This window comes from Teleopsis dalmanni, chromosome 2 (genome assembly GCF_002237135.1).
Source record: "Teleopsis dalmanni isolate 2A chromosome 2, ASM223713v2, whole genome shotgun sequence".
NCBI classification, from domain to species: Eukaryota; Metazoa; Arthropoda; class Insecta; order Diptera; family Diopsidae; genus Teleopsis; species Teleopsis dalmanni.
Window position 1 is genome coordinate 235,286,114 of NC_051847.1, and position 16,274 is coordinate 235,302,387.

At 28.1% G+C, this 16,274-nt stretch overlaps 1 protein-coding gene across 1 annotated transcript; it reads right to left on the reverse strand.

The window, feature by feature from the left end:
• Positions 1-5,406: 5,406 nt before the first annotated feature.
• On the reverse strand, positions 5,407-13,314 carry LOC119677008 (protein scabrous-like). Its single transcript, XM_038088274.1, has 3 exons — positions 13,306-13,314; positions 9,031-9,585; positions 5,407-6,637 (listed from the first exon to the last, which is right to left on the reverse strand). The coding sequence occupies exons 1-3, from the start codon at positions 13,312-13,314 to the stop codon at positions 5,747-5,749; spliced, it is 1,455 nt and encodes a 484-aa protein (XP_037944202.1). The 3' UTR covers positions 5,407-5,746.
• Positions 13,315-16,274: the final 2,960 nt, after the last annotated feature.

Consider the following 16,274-nt stretch of genomic DNA (forward strand, 5'->3'; position numbering starts at 1 on the left):
AAAGTTAAAAAACAAAAATTGGAAAAAAATAAATAAAATCGTAAAAAAAGAATTGCTTTTGAAAGATTTTACAATAAAAAGGAAGTATTCGATTTTTTATTACACAGATTGGTCAATAACAACAATATATATAAGAAAAAATGAAGAATCATGACATTAATCATAACGCCCTCCATATACCATAACTATCATAACATTCCATTGAATATTATCTTTTAAAACAAGGCAGTCTGTGAACTACAGCCGATCAGCGCTATTAACACCACAGGTCTTTAACGATGTTTTACTTTGGGAATCCCAAAATATATATTTTAGGAATCGATATTATTAAAACAAATTGCAACACTTTTCCGATCAGCAGTATGTTCTGGGTTAGGAAAGACTATACAAGATTATAAACCAAACGAAAATCTACGAAAATAAAATAACAAAACTTGTTAAAGTACTTCAACCGTAAACTATCAAAATAGTGTCCACCAGAAATAGTGTTGCCAACTATAAAATTAAACCTCTAAGAAATACCCTTTATATGTATACAAGTTATTTGAAAATTATATAAGGTGTATTGGAAATTGTAGGATTTGTTTTAGAACTGATTGAAGTCTTCTGACTTAAGTCTATTTATATGAAAATAGTAAAACTTCCTCAACATATATCCAAGCATCACTTTCAAAATGATTATGAATATTATCAATATTATGAGTGTTATCAATATAGTAATAAAGTTTCTATAAGAATCGGCTTCTTATAGCATAATAGAAATTTGTTTATTATGAGATGTAACACAATGGTGCAAAATAGATAGTCTTTAAAATGGTTACAGTAATCAAGTAATCCGTTTTGAAAATTGGTTCAATCGAATAAAAAAATATATTGATCATCATAAAGAATTCTTCATAAAGTAATAAAGTCATTTTCATTGATTCACTGTGTTTTCATTGTTAGATGCAAGACTTAAAAGGCAACCCTCGTATTCTTTAATATTTTTAGTCAATTATGATGAAAGAAAATATTTTACAACTTTTAAAAGGATAGTACTAAAAATGTTAACAAGTAAAAATTATAATAATGTATTGCAATTTCCATAGAATGCAACTTGTAAGGGTTTTAAGTCTTTACAATTGTCGTCAACTGTACATTATTTTCTCTCTCCATCTAGAGTTGTATCCTGTTTTTATAAGAACTTATAACGCCTAAACTACATTTTAATAGAATATGTAACTCTCTGTTCTTCCTAGTTCAATTTCTAAATAGAGTTCAAATATAAATAGGCATTACTTCTTATAACGGACTCATAGTTGTCTCCACAAAAAATAATTTTTTGGTATATCTGTAGTAGCTTTAAAATTTAAATAATTCGGACACTGATATATATCTCTCTTTTCATATTAAAACAAATACTAACACCAAGGACGTTCAAGTTTAGAACGTCTAAGCTATTATAGAAGGTCATTCTAGCAGTCTTTAATTAAACTAAGAGAAATTGAATTCATGGAAGAAAGATATTCGTGCTGTTACTTTTAAATCAATGAGTTTCGCAATAAAATAGATTTGGACCAGATAATTGCACCCAGTCATGATTTTAACAATCAGAGTACACTCAGAAAAAACCAGGTATAACTGTTTTTCTCACACATTTCTATATGCATTTACATTCGCCACAGAAATGATTCATAAGTGTTTTCGTTAATGAATATGCCGGTGGTAATTAATCAGAGTCATAAGACATATTTCTAAATGGTAAATGATTCATGAGTCATAGCATATACTCAGGTGAGTACGAAAATATACTCATCGAAAATGATTGACTGCTGTTTAGATCAGTTTTGGCTTTAGTAGAAATTTTTGATGAGCGCTGTTGTTTGCTAAGCAAAAAATTTGTCTGTTGCTGTTTATTCTTTTTGCGTGTTGCTGTTATGCTTTTGGTGTGCGTTGTTGTTGTTAGCATTATGGATGCAAGTATTTTGTTTGTGTTCTTGAATAGTATATGTACATTAAACTATGGTTTTTGTTAGTTGGAAATTATATATGTACAGTAAACAATAGGAGACAAATTTTTGCAGACTCTAACGTAATACTCATGAATAATTCATAAATCAATTGCACCTTTCTTGTGTCGAGCGTCGGTGTTTATGAGTATTATATGTGAAGAGTATAAACTATTATAAGTGCTGTCATCTATATATATGAATCAGGTAGAATCAAATACACGAAAAAGAGAGTCGGAATGCGTATAAATAAAATACAACTAATGATTTAAGTATGATTCGAGTGTTGAATACTTATTACAATTTTCTGATGTAGATCACAAGTGTTATATTTAGTCACTTCGCAAAACGAGTTTACTTAAGACTAACTTTATTTTTAAAATCAATTCTTAAAACTAATACAATATGAATGTATAGAGCTTTTAAAGGCTAATATAATATTAATGTATAAAGCTTTTAAAGAGAGCTCTATATACTTCGTTATAATAGTTATAACGTTTCTCCTCCCTAAATTTAGAATTTCTAAAATTTATTAACAAGTTTCTACAAATATAAATCGATTGTCCAGAGGAGGGGGCAGGGTGGCAGTTGCTACTAACTCTATTGATTTGCAGTTCAACAATTATATATAAATATACATATAAAGAAATCTCCTAGTCTTTTTGAAACAACATGGAAATTATTTTAACAGCTTACTGCATACAGATACATATAGATATTTGGACATACAGATACTTAGTGTAAAGTGAACTAAAATTATAACCAATAATAGTGTATTATGATTTATTTTTCATACCGCTACGGTTATTTCTATAGAGATATATTATTTTTTAAATAATTTTATGTATTTTAATCAAATTGAAATGAAATGCATACAGCCATACCTCCAACTACAAAAAAAAAATAAAATAAATATGATTATATACCATGAATAAAATAATAAAAAAATTAAAAAAATTATTTTAAAAAATTTTTTATTTATTTCTATGGAATAAAACATTTTCATTTATTTATTTAAGTCATTTTTACACCGATAAAAATTTCATATTTACGCACGAATAACTCAAATAAAATTTTATTAATATATAATTATAATAAAAACTTATTTACAAAATGTAGCTTATTAATGTGATGTAAGCTATTAAACAATAAAGGACATACGATTTTCATTTTATTACATTGGTTTTTTTATTACATTATTATATATTAATACCGAAAATACAAACATTAAAAAATACATAATTATTTTTTTTATGTTTTAATATATATTTTTATTTAAATTCATAATTAGTTTTTTTATTTTATTTTATTTTTATATTTATTTATTTCGATTGGCTTATTGTGGTTTATTTAATATTTGGTTTCGTAAATGGTTTAATTACAGGAAATTTATTTAAATTTTAATATATTTTGTTTTAATATTTTAATTTTTCTTTGGTTTGCTTTAATATGAGTAAATGTGTTGTAGCTGCTGATAGAATAAATATCATTAATTAATTTATTCACTTACACGATATAATAAATAACTATATAATATTTACTGATAATTACTGCGAAGCTTACAAAGGAATTTTTTTATCAACTAATTTACATATTTAATATTTTTTTAATATGCAAACTCTTTTACTATATATTGTATTATAATTTTTTGCTATAATTAACTTTTTACATTCATACATATTGTAATATATTTAGTTTTTAAATAGTACAGCTTAATTTAAATGAAACAATAACATTTCATTTCATTTATTATTTGTCTTCATTTCTTATTTATAAATTCATTTAAATACAAATATAGCTTGTTATAGTGTTATATATATATTTTAATTTTTTTTTTTGTTATAGCAATATTAATTTTGAAAGAATTGTTATATATTATTTCAAGCTCATATACAGTAAAACATAACAAATAATTTAATTTTAATTAAATTAAATATTTTGTTTTAACAATACGTTTTTAAGTATTAGTTTGAGTATAAATGAAGAGATTCTTCTAAAACTAATGCAATCGAAAACTGCAGAGAGAGAGAGAGAGAGACTTTAGTACATTCATTCTCAATTTTACATATTTCTTTAGAGTTTTTCTTGAATAATGAGATCAAATTTTACTTTAAATCGAGTTAACACTTTACAGTCAATATTCATTATAAGATATAATATATTATTTGTTTATATTCTCCTTAGTAATTTTGTGTAAATCTATGACTTACATTTCTAAATATTTAAAAATTTCAAGCTTTACAGACACCTATAGATCTTTTATTTATAAAATAAATGGAATAGGTTACTGATCTTATACTGAGTGCAGTAATTAAACATTTCTTAGGGATTAGCTACCCCAGAAGTAAGATAAATAAATATTATAAGCATTTATTTTAATAGACTATAATATTTAGTAGAAGTAATACTCTATTTTTTCTACCATATGAATGGTTACTTATATCTGTGAATATAAGTGCAACTAAGTATTTTTAATATCCACTCATTCTCTAAAAGCTTCAATAAGCCGGAAATAAAGATTGCGATTACCATAAACAGCGTAATTCTAATCTGAGTTGAAACAGGATATAGAACAGATGATCCGAATTCGATTCATAGAAACAATTATTATTTCTCAGTTACAATTATATATATAAAATTAAAGTTCACTGTTTCTATGAAGAAATTAATGCTATTGACAGATTATCAGAGGTCTCATTATGGCCTATAATTATTTCAAAAGTTAGGTCTGTTTGAAAAGACTATATAAAAAGAGAAAAATTAGACTTTTTGTTCCGTTACTTGTGGCTGTGTGGCTTTTATTTCAGTCAAAATGAGAGTTGAACCAGGAGGTCCTATATGTGACTCTCTAACTATAGTTTTGGTGAAGATGAGAGATGGACTGGAAGGTCTTATTTCCGATATTCAAAAGTTCTCTGTAAAAAATATGTTGTCCTACATAATATTAATCATCGCACAAAATATCTACTATGGTGACAGTGCTCTACTTAACTCAGAGCCACTACTCTATAAATTTTGATACTCTCTCTAAAAAAACATGACCATCACATAAAAACTACAAAATTATAACGTAGTCTTATTTGATAATAAAAAACTGCAATCTTACCAAAGATGGGAACCAATTATGGTTGTCTTTGGGTAGATAATTTGGTAAAAATATTAATCAATAGAAAAGACCGCCTCAGTAAGAAGTTCTTCTAATAGAGGAATATCCCTCTTATAGGTATTTGTTAAAAATTTTTAAGCAGAACCTACTATAATAACAGTCGTGGTATCTTCCACATGAGTTTCATTCTGAATATTTTTGCGAGTAGTATTAAAAACCTATATTAATATATAAGCCTTAAAAAATTTAATTTATTATATAACTATACACAATATTAACTATTATTAAGTATACACTATTAATACACACATATCAGAAATTCTAATATAAATACAACTTAATTAAATAGTAACTCTGGACTTACATAGAAAGCATGTTCACAACTTGCCTTTATATATTGAAAATATTTACAAAATTTTATAGTAATTAGTATCTCCATATGGATGACGCCTTATCGTAACGCATAAATCTATTGACTTCTCACATACGCAATATTATATGAACGGTCTGCACGTCAAACTACAGCAGGCATGGCTATGGTGGTTCTAACTCTAGCAAAGATACGCGTATGTAATTGTTTATAGTTTTATAATTTTAATGTGTTTGGGTTTTCCATGGTATGATGATTTGTATGAATGCTCTGAAAGGCATTCTACACTTGTACACCGGATGAATACGTTGCTGTTGTTGTGGTTGTCGGTACTTCGCTAGATATAATTGTCGTCGCACTTGTCACATCAGAAGCAGTTGCAGCATATCGTTTAGCATTTCTATAAGCACAAACTGCTGCTGATTGACGCTTTATTTGCATTTGACTTGATTTGACGGCAATCCATTCATTGCGCGACGCATCGAACCATGTCAAACCGAGATTGTAGCGTCCATTCAAATTTGCATGCTGACAATGAGAGAACCACCATCCACCCTCATAGTTAGCAGCACAGTGCGTTTGTGAGATGTCACGATCTACATCGATCGCTGAGAATTGCATACCCTGCTGATAGTCTAAAGCATCTGATGCATTGCCACGATAGCCGGAAATGTGCAGGCGGAAGCCATCAGCGCGTGAAGCTATATAGAAGTTACTGTATTGTGCTTGCCAAACATTGTCGTAAATATCTTGCATAATTATACGTAATTCGGTGCAGTTATTCACGGTCAAATGGTGCAATTGCTCGTTACCAATCCAATATTCACCAGCAGGTGTGCCAAAACCGGCAGCATAATCTTCCCACGAACGATTAAAATCAGCACTGCCATCATAACGTCGTTGTACAGTTGTCCAGCCATCTGCTGTGCAATGGGCCATTAATGGATGATGCTGACCAGCAGGCGCAATCAAATAAAGACCTTCAGTACTTTGTGCAACATCACTGCAATCTTGTGGTAATTTATTTATGATGGACTCGTATTGTAACTCAACCTTTTCTAACTTTTCAACCAATGTTTCAGCATTTTGAGATAAATTCGTATTGTTGGTATTATTAACACTATTAGTGTTGTTTTCTAGTTCATCATTGAAATCAATTCCATATTGTTGAAGCTAAAAATATAAGAAAAAAAAATATACATAAAATTAAGATATTATCAAATGGAAGCTTTTAATAATCACTGAGCTATTAATTAATTTTCAATCAAAATATTAATTATTAATTATTACAAATATTCTCAACAAAATAATAAAAGATTTTTATATCAGTTATTAGATATATCAGAAAATATATTGGAAGCAGTTAGAAATACTTATATTTGTCACAGCAGTTCAATCAGTTTAAATATGTAAAACTATAACTTATTATCTGGTATTGGCAATAAAATATTACTATTTCTAGATACAATGAAATATGTCATATACTTTCTGTGGTCAGTATTCAAATATTATTATTTCAAAATGCAAATGAAACGATGTTGAGCAACTTATCTATCCTTCAGATTTATAAAAGACATAGTTCAAAAATGTAATCAGTAAAAATAGTGTTCAGTGACTGGTACTCAAGTTTTATTATTTTCAAATACAAAGAAAGAATTTAATGTAGTTTATATATATCTTCAAGATGTATAAAATATATGTATTAGTTATATATTCAGTTTAAAAAGTAATAAACTATTTGAGTTCTATTGAAATTAAAGAAGATTTTAGTAGACCCTACTTATATTATGTCCGATATTTTATATATTCAGTACAAAAATATTAAGCGATATTCAGATTAAATAAGATTTTAATGATCCCTACTCATGTTACGTACATAAAAATATTAATTTAAATTATTATAGCATAGCATTTATTGAGCTATGTTGGTTTATAATTAAAATATATCTTCCATATTAATTAAAATTCTTGATTTCGAATCAAGGAATATAACTTAAAGCATTCAATTTTTTTGTGAATTGAAAAATCAGACTGCTTGGCCAAAAATATATTTTTCTCTTATTAAATTATGAAGTCGCTTTATTTGGCATTTATATTAATAAATTTTAACTATATATGTGAACTATTTGAACTATATATATACTATATATAGATATCAGTACACATATTACACATATTGAATAAAAAAAACCAATTGGTAAAGTTAGGCATTATAGGTAATCGAGTCTACGTCTTGCCACCGCTGGGCAGTTGCATAAAACATGTTCTGATGTTTCCTTCTCCTCATGACAGAGTCGACAGGAGTCACTTTCTACCACACCTATAATCTTCATGTGGTAATTAAGTCTACAGTGTCCTGTAAGAAGTTCAGTATAGATTTTAATATCGTTTCTGCTAAGGTCAAGGATAGCATCAACTTTGATGTGATCAGGATCAATGAATCTTTTTGACTGTCGCATGCCTGTTTGAGCTCTCCAGTGTTCAAGTAGATGTTGTTTCTCCCGTTTACATAATAAGCTATTTCTTAAGCTATTTGTTACCCTGCAGAAGGGCTCTGGACCAATGAAAGGAGTACATGCACCCTTCTTTGTTAGGCTTTATGAAAAAAAAGTATACTTGTTAGCTCTTTAAGTCTGTTGTGCGTCAATCTTCTTAGCTGTGTGATATCTTTATCCAGAATTTCTATCGGGGCTAAGTTAGAGTGTGGGTATGAGTCACTTATTAAGTGATATTTATGGCTTATGCTACATATTTGAATTACTTCGGTTACTGTGTCGATGTTAAGCTCTCAATGGATGTCTCTATATAACATACACATATTAATCGGCATTCAAGATAGTGCGAAGCATTTTTAACTAGTCTATATTTTAGTGCCATAACTTCGAATTGGTATGAGTATTGTTTAGTAAATAAGCAATTTTTTTGAAAATTAATTGTTATTTGAAACAATTAATATCTTTTTGTTGTTTTTTGTTTTTTAATTTTTTCTCTTTATTATAGTTGTATAGTAAAGTTGCATTCCAAGATATTTAGCCCTTGTATTAATTGTAATGGGTTTTTTAGTTTATATACAGGTCATAACTGTATGCACAGAATTTCTGGAAATTATTTGAACTATTTTACGGCTATCTATCCCTAGAACTAGTTTTTTGAACTATAGAGATATATTTTGTTAAAAAATCAAGCATTTCACAATAACAAAAGTGCTTATAAATAGCATTTTTGTGGAAATGAAGCGTCTTGATTTTGTTGGATAATTATAAAATACAAATAGTTGTCATTGTTTATTGTCAGTGAAATATTTTAATGTAATTTTTTTATAAAATCTTTTAATTTGTTTGGTTTTCATCAGCTGGAGCATAGTATCTCTCGGTTATATAACATTTTGTGTAATCAAAATAAGTTTTCTAATGCATTAGTGCAACTTATGTGCTAACAATATTCTCCCTAAGTTGTGTGAGAATTGTTGGTTATAACAAAGTGAATCAAAGTTTAAATGAAATTAGGTCAACATTTTGCTAATTAAATTAATTAACTTTCATTTTATTTGACACAATCTTGCTTACCTTATTGTCAGCTCTTCTGTGATGTGTCAATGCTCGTTGCACATCCTGTAGGACACTTTGTGAACGATCGACTTGTGCTTGGAGTTTGGTTACAGTTGTTTCCATTTTCCGGACGCCGTCACGTTCATCCTGTAAAGTGCTTACACTCATTGCCATGGCTTGTATGGAACGTGCCATATTTTTGCTTTCCTCACGCAGCATATTCTGTTCGGATGTTAGTTGTGCATTTGTAAATTCTAATTTGGATATTTCATGCCGTAGCTCGGGCACATTCTTGTCAATTTTAGTTTGTAGACCTTCTACGTCCTCCAGCAGTTCCAGCATCGACAAATGCAATTTGTCCAACGTGGCAATTTGGCGACTCAAATTGAAATTGGCATCCGCAAGACGATGTTGCTCTATTTCGATGCTGCGTACGCGTTCGTCAATGCGGTGGTATTTCAGTTCGTTCAGCTTGCGCCGCATGCTACGTTGCGCCAATTGAAGTTCATGTATTTCTTGGCGTTGGAAGTGACAATGACGGCGTTTGTGATCTGCCAAGGATTCAGTGTTGAGCTGCAAAGAAAGAAATAATTAAATATTAATGTCAACAATTAAGGAAATGTGTTATGTTAATATGAACTTCTACTTAAAATAATATTGAAATGGATTATGAGCATAGTTTTAATGGAATAAGTAATGGATTTTTATGTCCTTCAAAGAAAAATAATTTGGAATAATTATTACAATTGTTGACTATACTGAGAGTTTTTTGAAAGTTAGCATTAATAGAATTATGGATTAAATTTATGGAATTAGTTTAGTTAATATACGGTTTGTTAGCAAACTCCACTGGGAGAAAAGTCATTTGTAAGGATATATGGAGTGGTATTTATTTTGTTGGTCTGGTGTTAGATTGACTCATAATCTTTAGCAGATCAAAAACAAAAAGATGTGCCAAAACTGTCAATTCTGATTGCTACAACCACATGTTTATCAATCCTCATGACCTAAAATTTATGTTATAGACGTGAGATATGGATAGTTTAAACAGCGTAGTGCTGCAAGCCACATAGTACAACCCCGTTTGTTTTATTAAGTGAAAAATTTTTTAAGATATGAAATTTTACGTATTCTTAATATAGTCGCCAAATGATTCACAGCACTGTAATTTTTTGGGGGGTTATATAAAGAATCTCATGTAAAGGGAACTCTCAACGGTTTGGGAAAGAACATTCTTTAAGTGTAGCAGAGTTTTTGCCAGCTAAGTGCCAATAAGTAATTGAAAACTATCTCAAAAGTGTCTAGAACTGTGAGTCGTCAGGTGAATAATCATTTGATTAATAGTATTTTTGCATATAATGGTACAAGATTAAAATAATATACTGAAATAAAATTTTTATTGGACTCTTGACTATTTTATATAAATTATTTTTGCTTCCTGAGCCATAATTTTTACTTATAGAACTACAAAGTGGACAACTTTATATAAGGATAATTTTTTTTTACAAATAGGGCATCTATTAACTTTACTGTTGTCAATTTAGTTTATTTTTTTTGAACACTTAACAGTAAATCAAACGACTATTATCTCAAATAATCTCAAAACCACTTAGAAAAATCATCAGGTTTCTAAGAATTTGCAGGTTGCGAGAAAATTGTCTCACAAACTCACTTTATCTTAGGATCAATCAATGAATAAATGGTGTTAAAAAACTGCATCAATGCAATTACTTCAATATAAAACTTAAGCATATCCAAAACTTCTGTCGCAGGAGATGTATGTCGATTAAATCACCCACTTGTGTGAGCAGAGTGGAAGGGGTTTGGGGGATCGTTTCCGAGAAAATTGTCTCATAAACTCACTTTCTCTTAGGATCAATCAATGAATGAATGGTATTAGAAAAATTACTTCATTGAAATTATTTCAACATAAAACTTAAGCATATCCAAAACAAATATTGAAGGAGACGTATATCGATTTAATCACCTAGCAGTGTAGGCATGGTAAGGGGGGTTAAGTGGATAGATTCCCTTCTTTAATAATATAATCTATATATAATACATTGCAAAAAGACGTTACGAAAAAAAATATTTTAAGCAATCCTTGAATACTTGAAGCAATCCTTGCTACATCACTCCATTGAATGCATTTTATCCTGATATTAAGTTAATGAAACTATCTTAATTGGCTTGAAATATTTTATGTTTAATATTAATTTATTTAAATAATTTACTACAATATTATACAGCAATTCACAATAAAAATTGTTTCTGAATATTTTTTTTCGTATATTTTCTCATTTAAATATTTCTTTTATCTTTTGAAAGGAGAACGCTTGCGTCTTATGCAGTTTTTCTGCAAAAGAAATGTAAAGGAGCGACATTCTTTTTCTATAAAATAAAATGCAAAATATTTAAATAAGAAAATTATTTATTATTCATTATAAATTTAATAAAATTCCATCATGAAATATAACTTCATTCATTTGAGTCATCAGTGATATTTCAGTACAAGTTCCTGCAGTTGTTAGTGAAAAAATGCATACTTTGTATATAAAATTTTTTAACAAAATAAATATAATATAAAAAACATATAATAAAATATTATTTTATAAATTTATTTCTTTATATATAGTACACACTCGTATGTATTGTCACCTTTTGCTTGATGATGAATATAAATCACATCACTCACTGAACTTTCAGGATGTGATTGTCATTTTGTAGTTTTTATTTGTTTGCATTTAAATTGGCAATTTTAGCACAAATAAATACTTGTCAACTTAAATTGGTTCTTGCTCTTGGGTAAACCTATTTGTATATATATATATCTTTTTTATTTAAAAAGGTTGTCATTCATGGTTAATCTCATCGAAACTTTCATTTCCTTAGGCAATTGACAGGCGATTGATGTGCTTTATTTAATTTTTCTATCGAACATGGAAATTTACTTTATTCAGAAAATTTTAATTTTATATGCAAATAAGTTGATATATTTTCATATCACAGTTTTTGTATTTTTATAACAATTATTTCATATTATTTATTAATATAAATAATGTTAAGTAAAAATGCAAATAAATGAGTAGACATAAAATTAAAATTAAATTAAATGCGAAATTTTATAATTTAATATTAATATTTGTTTAAAATATACAATTATTAATTTAATTAAATTGAATAAATTTAATTTTATATACAAAGAACGAGCTATGCATTGCCAAAATTTTTATTTAATTTAAATGAAAATGTTTCATAAATCAATTATTCCATTATTTCTAGAATTTTTATGAACAGTTATATTTACGAAAATTTTAATTTAAAAAATAATTTCGAGACCACTGATGATATGTATTTGGCAATATTAAATTCCAAAAATTAAATTCGAAATAAAATAAAAATGTTTGTTGTTGAAATTCATTATTGTTTGATACCTCTCTTATAGAGAAGTCTCTTGTGAAAGTATTTATGTACAAAAACTTTTGGATCATATAGATAATATGGAATATAGTTTCGAAACATCTATTTAATTAAAGTTAGTGATTTCAACAAACTTTTGGATTTCATTTAAACCATTTATTATTATTGAATAATAGGCTATGAATGCACCGCGATCTAAAAGATCAATTATGCATCTAAATGCCCAACTAAAACAATTCTAAACTACGTATAAATATCGTAATTACTTTGGGCTTAATTTTACCTATTTGGTTTGGAACCAATATCCCGCTTCTAAAGCAGTCAAGTCTACAACTAGCCGATTTAAACTATTTTGCTTACTTATAATTAAGTAATATTATTGTATTGGTTACTTTAACATGTTTAACATGTTATCTAATTTGTGATCCTGATACAGAAATATTATTTCATGGACATATTATTTTAAACACAACTGTCATCGTTATATGTTTATCCTTATGTTTACCATTTTACAATACTAACCGTTTGACAAGCACTGAACGTAATAATATTGTAAAAACTTAACGTAAAACTTACTAATTTATTATTAAAAATATCATACATAACGTTCGACATAATTGCAGATTCAAGTATAATATAAGCAAAACTAAGAAGAAATACGAAGATTTTAGTTCTGTAACAGATAAGCTAAGGCTGACATATAATCGAAAAGAAGATCGACAGAAAATATTGTTGTGAGTGTTAGAATTCAACTCCATCCATTAAATAAAGCGGACTGCATTTCAGTCGAATTTACAGTCTATTCTGTATTTAGATTTTTATCTTCATTCTTATAAAATTCTGCTAACAGAAGAATTGAAACTTGATACTCACGCCATACATTGAGCATACTCTAACTAGGTCCTCAAGCAACAACGTTTGAATGATGTCTTTGGTATCCAATTTTTTTCAATAATAAAGCTAATTTATGTCTCGATCAATATGTAAAAAACGAAAGTTATCGCATCTGACACAAAAAATCTACAATTAGCTGTTGGAAAACCATTGCGTCCAATGGTTTATGACCATATTATGACCATAAAACGTCAATTTCTATCGCTATAGTTATAAATATATTTAACATTTTTCGGCTTAATATTGAAAAGAAGGATCTGGACTATATAATGTTTTAACAAAACGGTATTTTCTCGCCGTTGAATACTTTGACTAGTTTCCAGGACGTGTAATTTTGCCATGACTATCCGATTTGTCACCACTGGACTATATTTAATAGAGTTATGCAAAGGATTTCAGGTCTTTGAAAATATTTTTAAAATTATATTTAAATTTATTTGTTAGTCTTTATATTAAATTTGAGCACTTGGCTTGAAAACCAGAGTTTGTTTAATTTGTTCAAATGAATAAATAAATAAATACGAGCTGGGACGTACTGTTAAAGTAATTTCAATCGAGATTCACTTTTAGTGTTATTTTCATTTTCAATTGGTGAAATCTCGAGCGAAATGTATACCACTTACGATTAATTTACAACACTCTAGAAATTTTATCTGACTAGAATAACTATCCTAAAATTAACAGCTGTTTTTTATGACTTGACAAATAAAGTGGAATTTGATGTATGTATTAATGAAAAATATAAATGTCTACTAATACTACCATATATAAGAATGCTAGATTACTCTAAAGATTAGGAATTCTCCTGATGAAGGCAGAAGCGAATACGTATACCGAAATACGTATAAAGATATATAAAATACAATGTACAAAATAAAAGTTAAAATCCTAAAAAAGAAAAACGACTTTACTCTGAAGATGTTCTATTCTAGAGTAGATCTATATTGACTCCACATTCTGCAATCAATAATACTATAAGATAAATTTTTATCTCTTCAATAACGTTGCTTTAATTCAGAACATATGCGATGAATTGTGTATTTATTTCTTAAATAAAAATATATTCTATTTTTATTCAAAATTCTTTTTGTTTATATAAATTTTTTTCATTTATAACACATCAAAGATGGGTATAACAATTACTCTTATCAACTACTTAATATCACCTGCGTTTCGATTTTTTTTTTTTTGTTTTATTTCAACTTGAAATTTCTTTTCTTAAGATACATTCAGAAATTTAAAACCTTTTGCCTTTCTCAACCTCACATAAAAATATTTCTGCACCTTTTATTGAAGATACTTTCAAAGCAGCTTAAATATCATCAACAACAATAACAACACTAAGTAGTAAGAGCAGAGGCAGCAGCAGAGGTAGCAGCAGCAACAACAGCATCAAAATCATTCCAAGAAAGGATAAAAAAATATTTTCTGTAAAATTTAACCAAAAAGTACATCAAACATCTGTCCTTTGGACTCATTCTCATTGTTGTTGTTGCTGATGTTGCTGCTGCTGATGGTTTTTGTTTTGACTGCTTCCGTTGCTACACTTTTTGTGTTGTATATCGAACAGATAAATTGCTTTGGAACCACAGAAAAGCAAATAGAAAGACACGAAATGTGTGTCGAACTCAGAGTACGCGTATATAATCATCAAGATTTCAATATCATCTGCCAGGCTTCATCCGTTGGCTTCAAGTCAATATGACTGCAGCAGCAGTTATATTGCTTGGTTCTTGCGTTGCACGATATACATTATTGCCGCTTCTGGACAATAAAAATTTAATACTTGTGCATTTCTTAAGTTAAATTATCGTTTAATAAAGGAAACAGCTGCACAAGCTGATATTTTATTAAAAGAATTAAAAGTGATTTTATTTTTTCATTTTTTTTATTATCACAATAAAAATTTTGGGATCTTTTTATCACGTATGGGATTTGTACAAGGAGTAGTATACATATACTTTTTTATTGCATATATAAATCTATAGGTGATATCTATAGGTGATAATATGCTGTACAATATTAAAAAAACTACTCTCAATATAACATAGCGTTCAATATTTAATGTATGTATGCTAGAGACTCGGTCCTTTCGAAGATCAGACCATTATCTTCTAGAATCCTTATGCTTTAAGCATATCTAGATACTTAAAAATGAACAAGCACTATGTAGTGTGCTTTTTACTTCATCACAATAAAAATTTAGAATCTTTTTATCACGTATGGGATTTGTACAAGGAGTACTATATGCATATATATATATATATATATATATGATTTTATATTGTTTATACCTATAAATCTATAGGTGATAATGTCCTGTACAGTTTTGGAGAGACTACTCTTAATATGAAATTCAGTTCAATATGTAATGTATTTAAATTCAAATACTATTCGGACATTTCGAAGATGCAAACATTTTATTACCCAGATGGCTTGTGCTCGAGTATTTACCTTAAGCGTATCTAGATACTAGGGAATGTAGTGCTTGAATGCTTCAAGGATTACTATCACTTTTTAACGTACTTCAACAAAACGAAACTATGTATATATATAAATATACATATATATTTGTTGAGAAGACGTCTCGGACCAACTAATCAACACAAATCAAAAAAATGCAATCTTATAAAGATATAGTAGGTCTATAAGTTACCAAAAATTTCAGAATTTCCTGTAGTTTCTTTTAAAAATCAACACTAGTATTAAACATGGACATTGTAGCATTTCAAAAAAGCAATTTTTTATCCCTAAAAAATTTTATTATACCACATAGATCAAGTTAAAGTGGCGGGATTGCATACCAAAAGTCCACTTAAGCGCAAATAATATATGTTGTATGTCACATAAGAGTCTATTACCATTAAATTCCTTTTATTTTTGGAAAGTAAAAAAAAAGAATATATAAGAACTATATTAAAATTGAATTTCCTGTTTTTAAAAATCAC

Bases quoted from the DNA above. Each gene is read 5' to 3' on its own strand.
- LOC119677008 (XM_038088274.1), bottom strand. The intron at 6,638-9,030 runs GTAAGCAAGATT...TTATATTTTTAG, and splicing joins ACAGAAGAGCTGACAATAAG to CTTCAACAATATGGAATTGA.